The sequence below is a fragment of the Solanum stenotomum genome, chromosome 4 (genome assembly GCF_019186545.1).
Source record: "Solanum stenotomum isolate F172 chromosome 4, ASM1918654v1, whole genome shotgun sequence".
NCBI lineage: Eukaryota > Viridiplantae > Streptophyta > Magnoliopsida > Solanales > Solanaceae > Solanum > Solanum stenotomum.
In genome coordinates this window covers 2,914,212-2,937,293 of record NC_064285.1, presented here as the reverse complement: position 1 = coordinate 2,937,293, position 23,082 = coordinate 2,914,212, and the positions used below count along the sequence as shown (strand labels likewise).

The 23,082-nt window shown below is 30.0% G+C and overlaps 3 protein-coding genes and 1 pseudogene across 3 annotated transcripts; 2 read left to right on the top strand and 2 right to left on the bottom strand.

Moving 5' to 3' along the window:
- Nucleotides 1-1,226: 1,226 nt before the first annotated feature.
- LOC125862820 (E3 ubiquitin-protein ligase ATL23-like) lies at nucleotides 1,227-1,568 on the bottom strand. The gene has a single exon (XM_049542938.1). It carries the CDS (start codon nucleotides 1,566-1,568, stop codon nucleotides 1,227-1,229), a length of 342 nt encoding a protein of 113 aa, XP_049398895.1.
- Nucleotides 1,569-13,575: 12,007 nt separating this feature from the next.
- On the top strand, nucleotides 13,576-14,844 carry LOC125862366 (uncharacterized protein At1g76070-like). Its single transcript, XM_049542414.1, has one exon. The coding sequence runs from the start codon at nucleotides 14,000-14,002 to the stop codon at nucleotides 14,747-14,749; it is 750 nt and encodes a 249-aa protein (XP_049398371.1). The 5' UTR covers nucleotides 13,576-13,999; the 3' UTR covers nucleotides 14,750-14,844.
- A 1,543-nt stretch (nucleotides 14,845-16,387) lies between these two features.
- Nucleotides 16,388-18,060, top strand: LOC125862819 (protein TRANSPORT INHIBITOR RESPONSE 1-like; annotated as a pseudogene).
- A 764-nt stretch (nucleotides 18,061-18,824) lies between these two features.
- Nucleotides 18,825-20,724, bottom strand: LOC125862166 (E3 ubiquitin-protein ligase MIEL1-like). The gene is made up of 7 exons (XM_049542176.1): nucleotides 20,569-20,724; nucleotides 20,398-20,485; nucleotides 19,851-19,907; nucleotides 19,714-19,746; nucleotides 19,527-19,604; nucleotides 19,362-19,405; nucleotides 18,825-19,238 (listed from the first exon to the last, which is right to left on the bottom strand). Exons 1-7 carry the CDS (start codon nucleotides 20,661-20,663, stop codon nucleotides 19,109-19,111), a joined length of 525 nt encoding a protein of 174 aa, XP_049398133.1. The 5' UTR covers nucleotides 20,664-20,724; the 3' UTR covers nucleotides 18,825-19,108.
- Between the last annotated feature and the right edge of the window lie 2,358 nt (nucleotides 20,725-23,082).

Here is a 23,082-nt window from a genome sequence, read left to right as displayed (position 1 = left end):
GGCCTGTGCTAGCTCCGATGTCTAGTTATTTTATAAACAACAAACGTTAAATTCTATCCAAATATATTTAGGTGTAAAGTTGTAAATTTTATTTTTTTCATTTGAAATTTTATCATTTGATTGTACTAGACGAATCTCAAAGCTTCACTAAATTCCCCACATATATAGTACCGTAGGGCCTGTCCCCCCCAAAAAAATATTAATTTATATATGCATACGCTCAGATTTACGTATATTCTATCTTTCTTAAGTTTCATCTATAAATTATACTGAATATAGAAAGTGAAATTTTGTATTTTATATATAATTTATTTATATTGAATTCTTTTGATGAAAATTATGCCCTAACAACTTACAAGCTATATGTTCCATTTTCTTCTAGTGAGACATGTTTTTTAAACAAATCTTGCTTCTACAAATTATTCCTAATCAAAATAAACTATATCTATCATAAAAGGATATGATGAGATGATTGGTTTTTTTAAAAAAAATTTCACTAAGATTCGTAAAGTAAGGTCTAATTCTTTTTTTAATACTTTTTAAAGGTTTTTTTTATAATTAATAAAAATCCACGAGGCAATCTAGGTGGTATTTGAAAAGAAGTCTTAAAAATGAAGAATTCCTTTATAAGGAGCTTGATTAGTCCTTTTCATCTAGTTTATTCTAACGTCAATTTGAATTAATCGATTCAGTATTTAAACATGAAATGCCTTAAATGTTTGGTAAAAATTTGAGAAGATACATAAGGTGTAGAGTATATTTAAGGGTGTGAAACATTTTTTGGAAAAAATCATGCAAATCAAAACGGACAATAACACATTATATTACAAGTAATTTTTGGATTAATTAATCTGAAATGAAATATTACTATTGAAATTGCATTGTACATCCGGAATAATCCTAAAAAGACATGACCTCAAGTCTATACTCAATATGTACCCCCTTGTCGAGGTCCATCACAAGAAAAACGAAAATCAAGATTTGCTTTATCTAATATCGAACATGAACCGCGAGCAAATAGAACACCTTTATAATAAGAGAAAGAAAGTAGAAACACAAGAAAAATGCTCTGTCTTGATTGAATCTCTTATCATCTCACAACATCTTAATTAGGTGTTCAACCTTACAAGAAATTGTAGGGGAAGAAAAATCTCAATAGCTCCGTTGGTTGACTATCTGAACATTCACCTTGCTAGTGAGGGTTCGATTCCTGGTATCAATCCCCATTAGCAAGGATTGTTTTCATTGGTAGTATCAAACAACTCTGTCTCAAGTTTACTTCTACAAACAGGACAAACAGGATGTTTGGCCAACCAAGTATCAGCACATTCAATATGGAAACCATGATTACAACCTGGTACAATTCTTGCCACTTGTTCTTTCTCAATTTCATCCAAACAAACAGCACAATCATTTCCCATAACCAATTCTTGTCCACTAACTTTAGGCAATTTATCCAATTGTGTTAAAGAAAGTCCCCTTTCTTTAACACCCTTTATAGTTTCTTGATTAATATTATGTTGTTGTTGTTGTTGCCTTGTTGTTGTGGCATAACAAAGAAAACACATGTACACCACGAAAACAACACTCATGCCAACACATGGAAGAAATAATGCTAGAAACACACTAAAAAGCATTGTTTTCTTGAGTGTTTTCGATTTCAAGACCTTTCGAGGAGAGTATCTTTTTGGTTAATATCAACACGATTTGAGTATATTTATTTAAGGGGGGTGTTGATAATAGTGGTAATGATGGAAAAGAAAAAAGAGAAGAGGGTTTTTTATTTCAAGACCTTTCGAGGAGAGTATCTTTTTGGTTAATATCAGCACAATTCGAGTATATTTATTTTAAGGGGGGTGTTGATAATAGTTGTGGCAATGATGGGAGAGAAAAGAAGAGAGGGATGAAAAGTGAAAAGAGTAGCAAAATAACATAATTGATGAGAAAAGCTAGAAGGGAAGATGAGTGGTTTAAATACTTGGTGGTGAGTTAGGTGCATACAAAATATTTTAGATCAATGAATTAAAGAGATATATATATCACAATCAATCTCTTTCTATATGTGTATAATTTAAATTGTGTTGTATTTATATGTGTAACATGATTGGAATTACAATGGAGTTTAGTACACATGTCATTTCGGTTTACACTAGTATATAATTTGATTCACGGAATTTATTTAAGAAATAAAAAGTGAAAATTTAATTTGTGGTCTTAAATATATTATAATATTATACCTGTAAGGATGACCGAGTTGGTTGAGCAAGTGATCTCCCAAATTGGTGGTTACAAATTTGAAACCCCTTTGCATACTTTCTCAATCGAGCTACTTTGATGGGGCTTGCCTAGTGTGGTTTACCTCTTCAGTGTAATTAAAAGTTTAAAAATATATTATTTTTTTTCAAAAATAAATTATAAATAAATAATGTCACCTAAATTGAATTAAAAAGGCACTAATAAGTAGATTTGACAGTTAATTTTTTAACATGATCTTACAAATTGGATGTTGATCCATATTAAATATATGAACATCCCCTAAAAGATAACTATCGTTAAACTTTTCATAAGTAAGCTTACACTAATTACATATAAAATATATTATCTTGTCAAAGTATAAAAGTTGCAAGTTCCATGTTCTGAGTTTAAACGTACGTCTATTGTCCTTTTTGTTTCCTCACGCTTTGATATTCATTTTGAAATTTGATTAATTTATATTCGTATCGAAAGTATACTTAAAAATAAAACGCTCTCTAAAGTTGACTTCATTTTCAAAATTCAAATCTAAAATCTTTGATTAAAATAAAAATCTTTGATAGTATATCGATTGTGTTTTCAAAATGGAAGTGACGTTGTAATAAAAATAAGGCAAAACCATTTGCCATGGAAAAAAAATGAAATACTTTTACTTTGGGAAAACAATTTTTTTTTTGTTTGTTTTGCTTGCTATAAACGTCAAACGTGCCTAAATATAACTCTATCAAATTAAATTAAATTAAATCTAATCACTCAAAAAACTAAAACAAAATATTTAAGCAGTGAATTAATTAAAGAATTTATGTTTTATATATTGATAAGAGTAAAAAATAATTATATTATCAATATAGTTTAAACTATTATAACAAGTTAATTACCATTTTTATCAACTTATATCAATTAATAATTATCTATATTTTGTATATTGCCAAGTAATATAATCGTGCAAGTAAATATGTGTACATCATCAGTGGCGGATCCAGGATTTTTGCTGAGGGGGTTCAAAGTATAAAGAAGATAACACAAGTGTGCGGTGAGCGTAGTAGTCTCTCGGCATGCTCTTTGCATAAGAATCATAAATATTTCATTGGTTCATAAAAGTAAAATCTAAACTAATCAAAGATACCGAGGACAAAGATACATTGATAAGAATTTTAGCGGATCAACTGTATTACATAAATTAATTCCTAAAACGTGTGAAAATTAAATGATGAAAAAGGGAGCGAGACGGGGAAGAAAGATGTTTACCTTATCATGCTAAATCTAACATACTTTATTTTACCATATTAAACATTTCTTTCTACTTTTATCATGCTCCATCGAGCATTCTTAAAATTTCTTGTGTTTTTATACTTTTATTTTGTAATGTTTTACTTTAGTTTTCACTTTTTAAAAAATTTAAATTTGTATCCATTCAATCACATATTACTATGAAAATCGTCAAGATTCTCTAAAAATGTGTAAGAATAGAGTTACTAATATTATAATGCATATTCAAAAGATAAATAAATAACATCGTCAATTTTTTTAGTTCATATAGTTCAATTTACTAGGTTAGTCATAATTTGTAAAAAAGACAAATAACGAATAAATCAAATAAGTTTAGTTTTCATCCCTCTAAAATAGAATAAAAATATAAAATAATTTCATGAATTCTATAAATTGATATTTTTAAAAGGGTGTTAACGATATTTAAGTTTCTTCATTAATTACATCTAATTTACCTTTTAAAAATAATATATATATATATATATATTATTTCTATCTCAATTTCTAGTTAAATATAATTCATCATATTTAAAAGTTTTTTAGTTTCAAGTTAGTATATGAAAAGGAGTTACGTTGAAACAACATGAATAATAGATATAAAAATAAAAAGAATGTGTCTAATAAATTTAAACAAAAACAAATTAAAAAGAAGAAATGGAATAAAAGGAAAAAATAATGAAAAAGAAGAAGAAGGTCTAAGCCCAAAAGTTACATTTTCCAAAGCATTAAAAAAAATAGGGGAAAAATATTGCCCTTGAACCACTTATCCACTGAGTCAAGCCTGTACTTTGTTTACAAGGGGTTCATTTTAATATATATACCCATAAAATCAGAATTTGACATTATATATATATAGTGTATTTTTTTGACGAGGGGGTTCGGGTGAACCCCCTGGAGTCCACCTAGGTCCGCCCCTGTACATCATGATGACAAATACATAGAATTTATACTCTTAATCAAATACATACGTAACAAATACGATCGAATATAATACTCGGAATATTTAGCAACCCGCCTTTGTTGGGTTTGTTATGGTTTTCAACGAGTCGGGATCTATCGGAAATAGTCTCTTTATCTCCTAAGGTAAGAATAAGAATATTTGTGTAAGACTATCCTTCCGACCCAAACCCTACGTGTGAGATTACACAGGATTTTTGTTTGTTCGTTTGTTGTTGTTGTATATATTATTGAATACCCAAAAAAAAAAAATGTAACTCATGAACGTAGTTGTTCTTTAAGGTAAATTAGTTACATACTCTTCTTTTTTTTAATTTCTCACCTGGTGTCCTGAGTCCACATTGGAGCCCCGACTTAATTCGGATCGCGCATTACTGAGTCCACTTGACGTTTGATGGTGATGCTTCCAACAAGATTTTCTCTATACCCATGTCTTGAATTGAGAACGTAATTAAAATGAAACAATCTTTAAAATTTGCTTATTTTCAAATATATATATTAGCTTAAATGTACCTATCACTAAAATGATGATAATATTGATCTGTTTTATCAGGAGAATAATTAAATCGTCACGTTAGGCTCTTAGATTAAAATAGAGTTAATCCACTTCCAATAACTTGCTGCTTTTTGGTAATATTTTGAGATTCGTTAATGATAACATAACAAATTCTAGTTTAATTATATCATAAGTTTAATAATCAAGCCAATTGTAAATTTAGTAATTAGTATCTTAAATAGATGTACCCAAAAAAAAAATAGTATCTTAAATAGTGGAGTTACTTATTTTTCGATGAGATTTGCTTGACCAAACTATATGTAATTCTTTCCATTCTACAATGCTCCAAATAATTATTTGACACAACTCAATAAAGGTATGATCGATATAAAAAAAATATATATCTTTTAATTTTTTCATGTTTGATTAGTTAAAATTGAAAAAATCAAATCCAGTAGTAAAATGAATTGGATTACATATTCTCATTGTTGATATCTTTTCCATCTATGCTCAACCGGTTAAAATAATTATATTTGTTAGTTAAATATATAAAAATAATATACTCCACAATTTACCATCAATAATCTATATCTATTATAACATATAACTTATGTTATCTTTCAAATTACAAATTCAGACTGTTTAATTACTTGTATATATCTTTTACTTGTTATGATAGAAGAACATATCAACAATGATAACTATTGTTATAACCATGACTCAATCCCAAACACGTTAAAGATTAATTATATGAATCCCACTATTTTTTAAGTTCGTTTCATTTCATTTTGGCCTTTCAATTTGATGTTTGACTACGTAGAATTAAATAAAATAAAAGTTACAAGTAAAGCCAAACTATTGTCCAATCACAGTCACCTAATATAAAGGAGCATCCATAATTCCATCCACTAAAAGGCTTACATGTATATGTCACAAAAATGTTCTTTGTTGTAATTTGTCCATTTGAATGTTCTCGAAATGTAATGAAATTTCACAAATATTACTCGAAATGTATCTATCTATAATAATAACAAAAATGCATGCCCTACCCCATAAAATACGGGCAACGGATGAAGTTGCTCTTTTCTTATCTAGAGATGTCAGTTTCGAGCTTTAGATATAGAAAAAACTCTTGGTTTTGGGCACTTTCTCCTAATAGGCCCTAAGCAGCACGAATTTGAACTAGTTTAACTCTAATACGAGTATCAAACACTCAATGAGAATAAAACAATAATGCCCTTAAAATGACATACAATATTAGTTGTGGACTTGGTTTATTTGTCTGGTTTTGGGCTTAAAGTTGAAACAATAGTGAAAGGCCATATTCTTTATCTGGATAAAACTTGACCAGGCTGTTAAGATGGGCCCAAGCTTAATTGTTCCATAATTTAGAAGAATCCAGGTCTATGATGAAATGTAAAAAAGTTTTTTGCATGAATTGTCCCTATTTCGAAATAATTTTTATGCTAGAGATTTTTGCAAAAATTTAAAGAATTTATGCCTCGTCTGACATAAATTTTGTACGGATTGAATTATCTGGCAGAAGTTGTATAGTATCTAATTCGCTTGGCATAAGTAGTGTAGTATCTAGTAAGTCATAGATTTCAAATATATTTTACATTATTTGAAACTTACGAAGATGGAGTAATGTTTTGGTTAGACTCATGCAAAATAGAGAAGAAAACACTTTATTTGGAAATATGAAGATGAAGTTGGAAAACATATTCAAAGCTACTTCAAGATGAATTTAGAATTTTCATCGGCCAAACATTGATTTTCAAATAAAATAAAAAATTATTCTGAAAAAAGTGAATAATTCTCGTGATCAAACAAGTTCTACGATTGATCCTAAGGGTTGGCTCCCTATAGTTTCTCAATTATATATAAAAAGAAAAATATATAAGATAACTATTTTTTTGGGTGAATTTAGTTGCTCAATCTCAAATCATGATGTATTATAATATAAAAACTTTCTATTTTGTAATGTTCTCAATTTCGATAGGATTCATTTATGAATTTAATTGATTGCTTAACTAAATCTACCAAATAAGCTTCGATCATGATTCCAACATCGGGCACCCAAACCCCTTCTTGGGTTTTCCATAGAAAGGATATATTACTATTACTCAACATATGTCTCATAAAACATGTTATTCATGAAAATCGAAATCATGACCTTAATTCTGATATCCAAAAAGGGAATGCACAATTTTTAACTTCTATTGCATTAAACTAAAGAGTAATACTTTTATCAAAGAGAAAAAATCTGAATGTTGTATATATGGGAGGTTAATTACATATGCCAAATCCCAACTATATATGCCAAAAAATTAAACACAGGGTCGAGACTTAAAGTAATTTTGTAGAAAAAGAAAGCACAATATTTAAGATGTAACGTGTCAACATAGAAATGGAAATTTATAAAGACGATACAGACATATATATATATATATATATATATATATATATAAAGGGAGACAAAATAAAAGAAGTTAACGCTTAATGATCGAGATACATTGATACTATATTCTTAACCTCATAAGATTTTGATATGAAACTTAACTTGCGTCCCGATTAAGAACTATATATATATATAAAAGGGAGACAAAATAAAAGAAGTTAACGCTTAACGATCGAGATACATTGATACTATATTCTTAACCTCATAAGATTTTGAGACGAAACTTAACTTGCGTCCCGATTAAGAACAGTGATGATATAAATTTTAATTACATGGTGCATATAGCTTATAATTGCCGAGTTTGATTATACCATGAGGCACTTAATTAAGACATATCACAATATAAAGTCCACCAATAATTTCTTTTGTTGCTTTACAGCATGGTTAGATTAATAATATCATAAATAGATCTTCCTGTTTTTTGTGGTGTAATCTCAATTCCTCGAACATTCTTAAAATAAAGCTTAATGTTTTTCATTCAAAACTAATACTATGAAATGTATATAAATCACAAACTTTATCATTCAAAATATCTGATATTTTTCAAAATTAGGAAATTTGATTGCTTAAACAATATGATATACTTTTTCCCAACAATAGTTGTCCACGGTTGACTTTGCACACTTCTTAAGAAACTATAAATAGAAGGGTAATTTTACTATATCACCCTTCGAATATAATAAATACAATGTCTTGAAAAATGTAATAGAAAAATGACTATAATTAATGATAAGGGTAAATTAGGAACTAAGCGTAAAATATCCATTAATATCATAGAGTGGACAAATATTATTGGACATACCAAAATAGTAGAGTGACAACTATTGTTGAACGCAGAGAGTATTACATTTTTCTTTAAAGCCATGTGAAAAAGAACGACCTAATTTTCCTATAGAAAAATTGTATGCAACATCATTTCTATGTATCAAGTTAAGCAAATTCTACGTGTTAGATAAGAGGGGGTTGCTCAGATGGGAAGTATTCTCCACCTACAACCCTAAGACCGTCGATCTGAGTCACCAAGAGAGCAAAAAGATGAAAGCTCCGATCTCCGGAGAAGTAAAAATAATAAATTGCATGCCGACTCAATTTTGCCTATATCAAAATAACATAACACAAGTTCGCATGGACCATTTTAATATGTTTTAGAGAAAGGAAGTACTGAAATTTAACAAAACAAAACTTGGTGGGTTTTTAGGACCAAAAACCACAAAAGTGAAGGAAGAAGTTTGGATAAATTGGGCTCTTAAGTAATAAGCCCATAATTAAAATGGGCCCAAGTTTCTGTATGATTTTTTTGTTACACATTTGATCGAGTTCAATTCAAGGTATATACAATTTGTTTCTCGGGCATAGATGTTCACGAGAGGTTGCATGGGACATCTGTCAACAATAAGTCTTATATCCTAACGAGAGGAAGTGTTTAAACCATTATTCGAATAGATCTTGTTGAATAAATTGATTCTCACATTAATACATGACTAAAATGCATAAGAATAAAAAAATAAAAATAAAATTAACCAAATTTATTCGTTTGAACCCAATCTTCTGGCTATAAATATTTGTCCATGTTTAGTTTTTTCATAGTAAGTTCGAAGTGTGATTTGACTAGTCTTTGAGTTTGCTATACACTGAGTTTAAAATTACGGTATACTAATATGATTTATCTGTTTTATCTTGAGAGAAAATAATCTTTAAATCTCAAATACTAGAATGGGATCTAAGTACGTTCCTTAAAAACAGTGTGAATTCAATGGACACTAATTCAAACTTAAGTTGTTAGGAAAAAGGATTATTATTTTTTATTTAGCTAATTATATGCTCAACATAAAATAAACTTCCTAGTATAAATCTTGTAAGCCTTTTTTAAGTTCCATAACGATCATTTCTCGATTTGTGTGTATTATTCTTGTGTAAAAGTCATACTAATTTTATTCTTTGTATCGTTCCAATATTATTGGATGTCCCGAAGGGACTACAGTTTGTAAACATGTCTGTATGAAAGTTGAAACACGCCTTCTTCTTTTTTAAAAGAAAAGATTATCTATTGCATTTTCTAGCATGTGAGGAACACGTTTTACATACATTTAATTGTCAAATAAGTAAAACATATATTATTTTGTTTCAAGTTGTGATTTTCACAAATTTACAAGCAAAATGATTATGGAGAGTATGTATTATGTTAAATTTGTGTTTTTTTAAAAATAATTTAAGTATAATATATGTCCTACAAAAAGACATCTTAATTACTTAAAAATTGAATATATACATTTAGTGAAATATCAGAAGAAGAACTAAAATACAAATTTATCAACAATAAAAGGTGCAATAATTTCAAAAACTAAAAGTTAATTTTGACCTTTGGTAAACACAAACCTTTACAAAGTCAAAGACACAATGTGTGACCAAATTATTTTGGCTTCAAGCTAAAAATTTACTTTTAAAAATTGATCCATATCCTAATTATATATTATTTATATTATCTAATATAAAAAATATATCAATCTGTGTATTACGTGTGATAATTTAGTCAGCCGTCCACATCGAAGCATACCAAATGCAACGTTACTTACAACTAATTTCCAAGAAAATACTCCAACTATCTGAATTTAATGTGATAAAATTAGCTCATAAAAATATGATTCATTTAATTTACTTAAATAAAAATGTTTTACTAATCTTCTCATTTAATAACTTAACTCATTTTGATTGGTTCAAATTCAGCCTAAATCATTCAAGGTCATTTATCACCCCTATCCGTCAATATAACAAATAAACTAAAGGATTTAGCGACAATTATCTAATGACAATAATATAATTTTTTGTTATTTTATTTTAAGGACAATAATAAATAATTTATATTTATAACAAGTTAACAATACTCTTTTTAAATGCCACTACAAGTTTAGTGACTTTGAAATGCAATGACATTAATTTAAATACTGCTAAATATTTTATTACTATAAATATTATCGTAAAAGAAAAATTTATCATTACAAAAAAGTCTCTTTTATTATAGTGCCTGTTATCACATGTTATTGTAATTTATGTTCGAATAATTTTCCGAATGATCTTTTTTTGTTTGTTTGTCAGAAGCACTGCTTAAATAGGCCTATAAAATGTGTATTTAAATTAATCGGACCAATAAATTAGAAATATAGGATGGTAAAAGAGATGAAAACTTTTTTGGGTGAATTAAAGTATTACCACTTGTAAAATAACGAGGGTTGTAATCATTAGATAAAATAAATCTATTATCGTTTAAGTTTAATAATAATACTCAACTTTATTTATAATTTCAAGAATTTTGAAATCTCTTTTAATTTAAACTTTATTAGGAGTAACTTCTAATATACAGTCAACAATTGAGTGACTATATCTTGTGTATAATAGAGTAGTTAGCAATAATTACGTAATTAGTAATGTTATTTTAAGGAATATTTTATNTCTTCCTTCTAGGCCAATATAGTGAATTTTAAGCTTTATTGATAGTAAATTCAGTGATCGAAAGTTCGATAATTTAAGTCATTCTAACTATTTTTTTTGTTTTGAATGGATTGTTGTCACTTTTTTCACATTTTGAATGAATTGTTTCTTTTATTTTTGTGTATGGTTAATAACCGAATAACCGAACCAAACCAAACTGAAACCGATAACCACCAAACTGATAAATGTATATTATATTTGGTTTGGTTTGATTTTGATAATTTGAAAATCGATTAAGTTAGTTTGGTTTTGATTTTGACCAATAACCGGTCCAAATCGACCCGTGAACACCCCTAAATTAACAAATAAAGGATTTAGCGACAATTATCTAACGACAATAATATAATTGTTGTTATTTTATTTTAACGACAATAAAAAATATTTGTATTTATTAACAAGTTAACAATACTTTTTAAATGCCGCTACAAGTTTTAGTGACTTTGGAATGCAATGACATTAACTTAATCACCGCTAAATATTTTATTGCTATAAATATTATCGTTAAAAGAAAAATTTGTCACGACAAAAAGTCCCTTTTATTATAGTGCATGTTATCACATGTTAATGTAATTTATGTTCGAATAATTTTGCGAATGATCTTTTTTTGTTTGTTTGTTAGAAGCACTACTTAAATAGACCTATAAAATGCATATTTAAATTAATCGGATCAATAAATTCGAAATATCTGATGGTAAAAAAGAGATGAAGACTTTTTTGGTTGAATTAAAGTATTACCACTTGTAAAATAACGGGGGTTGTAATCATTAGACAAAATAAATCTACTATCATTTATGTTAATTGTGTTTCTTCTTCTAATAAAAATACTCAACTTTGTTTATAATTTCAAGTAATTTTGAAATCTCTTTTAATTAAACTTTATTAGGAGTAACTTCTAATATAAAGTCAACAATTGAGTGACTATATCTTGTGTATAATAGAGTAGTTAGCAATAATTACTTAATTAGTAATGTTGTTTTTAGGATTATATTAATACTTGAAAAAAGGTATTATATATTTCATCCATTTCAATTTATGTAACGCTTTTTCATTTTTAGTCAGTTCCGAAAAAAATAATATCTTTTCATATTTAATAATAACAACAATCTAACTCTAAGTTTTCCATTTTTTACCCTTAATAAAATGATATTTTTATGACTTAATTTAACTTCTTTTCTTTAATCTATTATTTAAACTTTGTATCCAATCAAATAAATTCACATAAATTAAGACGATTCGATAACTATAGTGAAATTCAAAGGAAAAGTTGGCCAATTCACTTTCATACGTAGTTTCCTACTAATCTTACGTAGTGAGTAGTAGGCAATTTTGGACTTTTAGTTAAAGCATGACCAAAATGTGCATTAATTATAATTATTAAATAACCAAGGGCCCATTGCTTTGGTCAAATCGCTTTTGCTTGGTCCTCTAAATTCATTTTGACCCTTTCGATTATATGTTACTTATTATTATTATTATATGTTTTGCATAATGTAGTAAATATTTTGTTTACTAATTTGCCTTTTTTATTTACTTAGATTCTTCTTCTTTCATTTTTTGATGGAATTAATTGTTGTAAGAGTTGAGGGTTGAGTTTATGATTTAACATATATGTCTTGAAAATTGTTGTTCTAAATTATATTTGATAAGATAGCAAGGTTACTGTGATGTAGCGATTAATAAAACAAGTAAAATTATATTTTGAAGGAAGTAATAGGTTTTCGACGGAATAATTAAAATGTGTGCAATTGGTTCACACCTTATCAATTATCACTATCAAAAGGAAGCGAGAATAACATTATTGGTCTCTCAATTATTGATAAATTATAATTTTGATCTTTATGATATATGACTCGACATAACACATTTAATCTTCAATTAATTAAACTGTTTGTTTTGATCACTTCAATTACGTAGAAAGTATGTTAAAATTGGCCGATTTTTAAAAGTATATTATCTCAAATATGGAGTAATATTTCAAGTTTAACATACTACCATGATAGTTAAATGGTGAAATAATTAATAATTCTGAAAATTATGAATTTTCATAACAAAATTTACAAATGAACATTTAAAATAATTAAAAATTAAATAAGCTTAATCAAATATCATAAAAACTAAAATTTCAATTTATCAATTATTGAAGAACTCAAAATTACTAGAATTAACCAATAAAAATAAAGATTAGGTAGGTAATATTAATAGGATAAGTTAGGACTCTGAAAGGGGTACTGGCAATATTGACTAGAATATTTATATATGTTAGTTAAAACAAATGACATGCATGGTGCAAATAGTCAAAATAATTATAAACAAATTAGTCATGAAAGTCATGTTCTACCATTTGATTTGAAAATATATATACATATCAACATCAATTCAAGTTTTAAATTTAAAACAATAAAATATCATTAAAATTTTCTCACATCATACTAAATATGACAATTACTTTCTTTAATTTATTTTCCATTATAACCTCTTCTTCTCACTCTTTTCCTCAGTCTTAATGACAAGGTCAATAATGATAACCCCACCCTTTTTAACCACCTTAATTTATTATTATAATTAATATAAATAATACTATTTCTCTAGCCAACTATATCCAACCCCACTTCACCTATATATATTTATGTCATGTGTGTATCACATACACAAACCTAGAGATAAAGAAACTATCTAGCTGATCAATTTGAATCAGGCTCTACGAAGTAAGAATCGAATCTTTCATTCAAAAAATTAAAGAAAACTAGCTAGCTGAATTTGGATCTGCACCGGCTAGATCTACAAAGTCAGAATCGAATCGTTCATTCAGAAAAATCAAAGAGAATTAACTAGCTGAATTTGGATCTGCACTGACTCGATCTACACAGTCATAATCAAATCTTTCATTCAAAAAATTAAAGAGAATTAACTAGCTGAATTTGGATCAGCACCGACTCGATCTACAAAGTCATAATCTTTTATTCAGAAGCAGAATTTGAATCAGCATCGGCACGATCTAAAGTAAGAATCAAATCTTTCTATTGTATTTTTCCAAATTCGTTTGTGAATAATAATTTGAGGTCGTGAAGTGAGTACTCATGGAGAAACCATGCAAGTCATCAAAGAAGAAAATTACAATTTTGAAATTACTCCCAAAAGCTGCAGCTGCAGCTGCTTTTATACTACAAAATGCACATGCACCTTTTAGTCCAAGTAGAGAAAAAAGATTAGCAGCAGAACATCATCACAAAAATCACCACCAAAAAGGATTTACAGGCCCAATAATACCAGTAATTCCGGCCCATCAAGTTTCGGGTCGAAAATCCGAGCCCGGTTCGCCTAAAATCTCATGCATGGGGCAAATCAAGCATAATAAAAAGAAGACGTTGAATCGTATGAGAAGTAGCGAAAAAACGAGCACTAGTAAAAATCAACGAAAAGACGTTATGAAGAAATCAATGTCTAATTTTGGTAGTATGTTTGTTGGCAAATCGAAATTGATATCGGGGCGAAAATCAGATGTTGCAGTTGAAAACATTATTTGTAAGCTTCCTGATAGAGCACCTTGTTTGAGTCAAATGCAACGGTTCGCTAGTGGTAGGGAACCGTTGACCAATTTTGACTGGAGGTCGATACAAATTACACCTCAGGATCAACGTAAGTATTATACAGACGATGATAGAGAATTTAGTGACAATGATAATGAAGATGACGAAATTAGTCCTTTTTCTGGTCCAACATTATTAGGTAGAAGTAGAACAACTATATGTTTGGAGCCAAGGAAGGAAATTAATTTATGGAAAAGGAGAACTATGGTCCAACCTAGGCCTCTTCAATTGCAATATTAGATAAGTTCAAATTGTTTATTTTTCCCTTTAGTTTCTTGTTTTTGTTTAATTTCTACTTAATAATGTATGATATGTTGTGAATGAAAATTCATTCATTTAAAGGTATGAGAATGAGATAAATTAAGTTACATATATTAATAGTGTAATTCATCATGGAATTTCTTGAAATTTGATTTATTTGTTTGTCTTTCTAATTAAGTTGAAACTTTTGAGGGATAGTTCTCTTTCATCAATCGAGTTTGCATATATTCGATGATCTTATAATTCTAGTGTTCTTGAATCTTGAGGGAGTTCTTGATCTAATAAGGAACAAAAGCCAAGTCATCAACGACCAGGGAAGAATCGCGATATTTAATTTTGTATTTCAATATAAATGTTATTTTAGTTATATAATATGATTATACTTTTCACAAAAAAATATAAATATAAATATAAATTATAAATTAATCAAACAGGCAAAATATGAATCTTGTTCACATTCACCTAATAAAATTTAATTTTGGTGGTAGCTACACATATTAATTACACACATGTAGTTGTTGACAAACTAATATCAGCCATGATTGAGGTGTTTACCAATAAGATTCCAAATTTTTCGTATTTAATTGTGTATATATCACTAATTTCAAAGCTAAAAAATGATTTATATATCATAAAAATCCATAAATTGTCATAATACATGATTTTTGTCTTATCAGTTTATAATTAATTAATCCACCGGCGTAATTATTGAGCTGAATTTAAAATGGTGCGATTTGGAAACAAAAAAATCATATCCATGAATAGTATAATTATAATGTAATGCTCTTGTAATAATATTTATTTACTTATTTATCACGATAACACATTAAAGCGGTGTAATTTGTAGACAAAAATTCAACCACGTGAATTGTACTACAATTGTAGTGTCATGGATTCTTCTTAGAAAATTCCACGAAAGAAATGACCTCGCCCTTCATGTTTTCAAGAAATTTTTATTCTATTGATCGATGACATATTTTCATAAGTTATTGTTATTATTATTTTTTGATTAATCGAAAAGGATATGCAATTACAAATTACAAGTGCAATTGAAAGTAGAATTAGCCTGTAAAATATATGAATAAACGAGGCATACAATGCTTTAAAGGGAAGTTAACATAACTAAACGTTCATCAAAAAAATAATCATTAATGTATGATATACATGAAATATACATTTTTTTTACAAAATAATATATATTTTTATACATTTAGTTAGCGAATATAATTATTTAAATCGACCGGCTAAATATGTAACTTTCATTCTGTTTCACAATTAGCCCTTGTTATGGGCCACTAGCTCGTGTATGGCAATTGGGCTTGCTTATAGTTTGAACCAACAATCAACCCAACAATGACAAGAATTAATCAATATAGCCGTTTATCCAACTGTTTAAATTAAAAATAACATATTTGTGTGTATACACGATGTAAAGGCTATGCATATCGATTAAAAAAAGTTAACAGTGAATTCAAATATTCAATCAATTATCTAATTTGGGTAAAGATTCCCTGCATTCAATTTTACTAATGGGCCAATATGTGAATGGTTCTTTCTCTCGAATATCTTACATGCAAAAGTGTTTCACGTAGATCAAAAGAGTATTTATTTTTCAAAATGGGAGAGGAGATTACAACGTGGACTATTAGACTCTCGCCAATAAGGTAGGAGTTCACGTAACCAATCAACTAAACTACTAAGATTCTCTATAGACCGACAAAGTAATTTTTTTTAATTTGAGCATCTTACATGACATTCTTAACATGATGAGATTTTTATAAAACATTTTGATACATTAGTTACGTATATATCTTTAATTTAAAGTTATAAGATTTAGAAGTCTTTTTAATTTTCAAAATTCCATGCACAATTAAACTAAAACACATCAAACAAGACAACTGGAATAGTTTACCTCCATAGCAAGTAACCCGCAATTATATATATATATAATTATTCCTACAATGAATGAGACTATTTCTTCTTTAATTAGAAATTTTGGGTTCGAACTTTGAATATGAATTCTTGATAGGAAACATTTTTTCCTTCAGATTGGGCTCTATGCAACACGAGTCCAAATTAATTAGACTTCAATACAATATATAAAGTAATCAACAAGAATAAAAAAAGTATATCAAGATTTTATGATAAAAACCCCTTTGAAAAAGAGAAAATTTATGGGTAAAGAAGAGTAAAGTAAAATAAAGATTTCTTCACTGATAATTCATGAATAAAATACTTAAGTGATCACTACACACCAAAACAACAACTTATGACTTATGAGTGATATAATATGAAAATTGTGAGTAAGAAATTCATCAATTAGTGTCCATCCCAATTTAATTATGCGGCAAATTTCGAGAGTCAATTAAAAAAAATTTAATCGAACTTTTTATTATGTCTTTCAAATATTTTAAGTTTTTAATTATTGTGATATTTTATATTACTTTTACGTAATTTTCAAATATATAGATTTTATTTTTATTTTTTTTTAAAAAAAACTTAGAGCTTTTCTATGTTTGAATTCACGATCAAAGTACAAGCTTGGAATAGTTGCTTAGTGTTTAAGACATTTCACTTTGAATAAATGTGACTACAGGTACTAGACTTAATTGAAGATACCGGTCTCCAGGGGCTTGCCGTAACCTGCAAGAACTTAGGGTGTTTCCTTCTGATCCAGAACCAAATGTTTCCCTGACAGAGCACGGCCTTGTAGCTGTCTCAGATGGCTGCCCTAAGCTCCAAACAGTTTTATACTTCTGCCGCTTTAATTACTATTGCTAGAAACAGTCCTAACATGGTTCGTTTTCACTTGTGTATTTTGGAACCTCGAACTCCTGATTACTTGACTCTTGAACCGCTTTGATGCTGGTTTTGGGGCAATTGTGGAACAATGCAAAGAGTTGCGGCGACTTTCTCTTTCTGGCCTTCTTACTGACCGTGTGTTTGAGTACATTGGGACCCATGCTAAAAAGTTAGAGATGCTTTCCGTCGCCTTTGCTGGGGATAGTGATATGGGCCTCCACTCTGGATGTGAGAGCCTCATAAAACTAGACTGCCCCTATGGTGACGACGCTCTTTTGGCTAATGCTGCAAAATTGGAGACAATGAGATCCCTTTGGATGTCTTCTTGTTCAGTAAGTTTTGGAGCCTGTAAATTGCTAAGTCAGAAGATGCCTAGGCTTAATATTGATAAGCCTCCTCCTAATCTTTGCATATTCTTCTTCTTCTTCTTATCCTTGAAACATTTTGCTTTCTTCGCCGTTTCCGTCTCACCATTTTCTTCTTCATAACGCCAAAATTTAGGATCTCAAACCCTAGTTTGTTCAGTTGGAGTCGAATGAACAAGAGGATGATGAGATTTTACGTATTTCAGGTAATTTCACCCTCCACGAACCGAGTCCCAAAAGGCTACCCCATAAGGCCCAAAGTTCCTCCTTTCACTTTTGCCTTATTTTGTGTACGTAAAACTATCACTCATATCTCACTACACATAAATAAATTCAATTGTGGAGGTAAACCCCATGCATTTATTTTTAAAATATAAATCGTGGTATTTTAAGGACAACCCGTGTATCAAATAAAAACTAAACTAGTGGGGCAGGCGTTAAATTATTTGTGAAAAACATACAAAATAAATCTATATGTGCCGTTTCTAACAATATTGTTCCAATTTATTTAGTTAAAAAAAAAAATTAGTCGTCGGTCAACCGCAAGTTAGCGGACATTTCGAGGGCCTAACACCTTCTCAGAATGTACATTGAACTAGAACCCTCTTTTCAATTAATTTTATCTGTTTGAGTCTTTTGAAAACTTTAAGTTTTTTTCTTGATTTTTACCTATAAAAAAAATTAAGTGGCGATTCTGTTCTTTTGAAAATTTGATTTCTCTTAAACTATTAAGTTTGACCGATTTTTCGAAAACTTAGTCATTTTTCTTTTATTTATAGTTTTCGAGTAAAACACCTCCTAATTTCTATAGAAATATATTAGTTGGATACAAAGTTAATGGGTGCTCGAGCACACGGGTGGGTCTGCCCCCGTGCATGACGCCAGTAGACAGCTATGAGATGGTAGATGTACAAAGCAATAATATAGTTGTACAAGATTAACCTCCCCGTTCCAAGGATATCCCTTTATTACCATATACGATGTTCTATCTAAGACTCAATGGAAAGGGCATTTGAAAAGTAAAATTTCAGAAAGGAATTGTCAAATGAGAAAAGTACACTTCCACAATACAGTTTTAGAACAAGCTATAGTTGAAAAGAATCACTAGTTGAGAACTTGAGATATAATCTACACCTTTCTTTATAAGGTAAGGGTTGAGATATAAACTACACTATTCAAAATTAAAAAAGAAATCGATCCATTTTGATACAAGGAAATCCACAACAGTAGTCAAACAACAAGGAGGAAGGGATGCCTTACCACACTTCTTGCAGTGGAAGAAGTTTTCTCGACCACCGACCCTGTTTCACCAATTGCGTATATAAGTACCACAGGTGACATATATGTTGTTTAGATAGTTGGAATGAGTAAGGAAGTGTAAGGGCAGAATGGAGGCTGAATACAATATTATTTAGTGCATTCACCTGCAAATTCCACAGTCATCACAGTGAAACTGCCCCTTTGTTCTCTGAAAGAAAAGTAATTACTTAAATACAAGTGCATCAAATGAATTAAATATTTATTTGGTTACTCTAGCATCCAAAAATAGAACAATCTAATTTAAGAGAAAAATAAAATAGTAGCATTACATTGTCATCGTAAAATCTACAAATTTCACAATAGTACTCCCCAAATTTGACTCCACACTCTGAACAGATCTCAGCAACCTATTTAACACAAGCCAGAAAAAAATTATCACAGACTATAACGGCTGAAAAGTCCATAAACTTGAGACACTCAAATGATAGATAAGTGTAGCAACAGAACTTAACAAACCTGTTGTTCGGTGTCGCATACAGCACAAACAACCTGTAGCAAAAAATGAGATCCAACATCAATCCCCATAAAAGTTCCGAGTATTCATGAACAATCTTATCATCTGAGGAAATCAATAATATGAGCTTTACTCGTACTTGCTTAACATTGTGGCGCACAAGTTCGTGCCGTTCCTTGGGATTGGTCAAAGCATTCTGATTCCAACAAACACAAGCTTCAGTAAAAACAATACACAGTTTATAAAGCAAGGAAGGTCCATTTAACGTTTTGAAATATGGAACTGACAATAGTAAGGCATCTTACTATTACAATGAAGCAATAGCACCAGACCATTACAGAAAGCGGAAACTAGTTAGTATGTATGTTGGATCCAGAGAATCCCACATTAAGGGCAAAAGAAAAAATGAGTGTTTGTCCATCTATTTCCAAATAAAATACTTGTGTTCGCATGTGATAACTGGAAATTGGTTGTTCATAGATATTATGGATGGATTTTGACCTGCGACTTGTTAATTAAATTTTACTATTTAGGACAGCTAATTAGCAGCAGGACATATATGTAAAGACTAACCGACTGTTTAGGTTTTCCAACTAAGGATGGAGTATGTTCTACTTCAAAATAAGTGATAAAAGGGCTCCGGAGCAGTGGCTGTTGTAGTATTTTTATAAGAAAGCAGCAAGCACCTTGGCCTCGTTGTGGCAATGACGGCAAGTGAAAATTTCATTGCAACAAGGGGCTCGGAGTTTACAGCGTCGCCGATAATGATCACATCTATTTAAGGGACAGAAAATATGAATCATTATACAATTTTGACAGGAAAATTAACACAAAGTGGTGTATGCATAATTATGTACCCATAAAGCAACTTTCCGACATCTTGTCTATGGAGCTCCTCTTCGGTCGGCGGCGGCGGTTGATCAACGACAAAATTGTCACCGTCTTCTTCCATGTAGAAGGTTCGAGAGTGGTGAAATTTGGTTGCGTGTGGGCAAATGGTGCAGTATATATCAAGTATTTAAGGGTGGGTAATGGGTTCAAGATCCACTACTCAGGTATGGATGGCTGCTCAAATTCATACTGGGCCCATTTAACATAAAACTTTACTACAGTATAAATTTATGTTTGTTAAAATTCATTAATCACACTATAACTATTGAAATTAATTATAATTAGGACTTCTTCATATTCATTTCATAACATTCTATTAAATTTTACTCTGAACCCGCATTAAGCTCTAAGGATTAAAGTGATTGTTCGACTATTCACAAATGAACCGTACGTATTGGCAAAGGTTTGCAGGATGGTTAGGCATCAGCGAAGCAGAACTCTTAGAAGCTTATTAGTCAAATGTTGAAATTTCTAAGGCCAAAAATTATGTGGTGGCATATATCCTTAAAATTATGCCACCTATAGTGATATGGGAGCTACGGAGGCCCAGGTGTTGCTCCAAATATGATTCAGAAAAGCTTTCTATCAACTTGCAGCATTCTAATCACTTTCAACATTTGTCAACTTATCAAAGCTAGCTAGATTCAAAAGCATCCAAAGTGAAAGTTGATAAGACATTTGTTTGATTTTTGATAAAAATATGGCTAAGAAGATCGTCAGAGTGGTCAAGTGGATTAAACCCTTATCCCCTGTTCTTAAATTAAACAACGATGAATCTTGCATTAATGGAACTTGTGGTGGGGGAGGTGTACTTAGGGGATTATCGAGGAAGAGTTAATGGTTTGAGTTCTACCATTGCTGAGGCAGACGCTTTATTGTTGCTTAATTGCGCCATCGTTGTCTGGGCAATCCCCTGGAGAATCGAAGACACGGTCAAAGAGATAAAGAATCTTGTAGGAATATATGATATTCCTATTTAACATTGCTTTAGGGAAACCAATAAAGTTGTTGACAAATTAGCTTCCCTAAGTCACTCACTTACTCATGTACAAATCTAGATCTACTCTCACTTCAAGTGAAAGGGATTCTCTACATAGATAGGTGGGTATGCCCTTCCTTTAGAGTCATAAAGCGTAAAGCAAATACTTTGAGCTATGATCCCCCTTGAACCTCTCTAAGTGTACTAGTGCTTGTTTAGCTTAGATCTTGTGTGCACTCATGTGTTTGGTTTGACTGTGTAACCAAACTCGCAAGAAGGTATGGCCTAACCCTGCTTCTTCAAATGTAATTTCTTTCTCAATGGCAATATATATGGTATATAAAAAAATAAAAATAAAAAGATAAAAATTAAATACTTGGAAAGTAGGTAAGCATAGAGGGAGACTAAATAAATTCACCAAATTTCTCTTTTGTTGTTGAATTAAGCAGATGGTAATTGAGGAAACTGTTACTGTACTACATTGTTTGCAGTATAGGCAAGGATATAAGTATATCATTTAATTTGTTTGTTGTTATTATATATATAGATAGATAGAGTAATAAATTAGGTTGAAATATATATAACTATGGGGTAGAGAGACATGATTTCAACAGCTGGTAGCATTTTGATCCAGTTCATGAACGTATAGTATACATTTTCCTTTCCCTCCGAATCACGATCCAGTTCATGAACGTACACATTCACCCTGGCCGAGCAAGCTCAACATCCATCATTACTCCATTTTCCACTTTAATTTCTCATACATGAAAAAACGATTCCTCAACTTGGACCCTATAATTTATAACAAACCAGAAAATAATCAGCTTTATTTAGCTAGCTAGCTCCATATATACATGCTAGCTACTGCACATCATATTCCACAAAACGTACTTATATAAGACATTTGAAAGTTAAGTTTGAGGTGGAGAAAGTAGAGCAATACAATGAAAGTGAAAGTGATATGATTTTCATTTGATTCTCTACTCCCAAGACAAGAAATATCATTGGATTAATTAATTTGTGCCTCTTTTGAAAAGCCTGAGTAGAAACATGCGATAATAAGAAAGAATTATAACATGTCAACAATTGGTGTGACCACGAAAAGACCTGCACAATGTAATCCTAAACTAAGCTTAATTTCCAGTGCACTCATCCGATTATATATATGTTTATAATCACCAACCAATGTATTGGAAGAATTTCTCAATATTCTTGTTTAATTGGACTCTCAACACTGGGCCATTACACTCTAAAAACCTTTGCCACTACACTAGACAATAGATATAGGTTAAAGTCTGAAGTATCGGATTATTTATATGTAATATAACTACTCCATTATTTTTACCGGACACAAGGGTGTTCAGTGAAAAACGAATCATTGATTGTAGTAATGGGAGTGGTCCAAGTCAACATTGCAAGTGTTGTGGGGACAATGACCCAATAATAATTCCAACATATTTAGAGCTGGCAATTGGCTCTTTACTCTTCGCAATACAGCCTC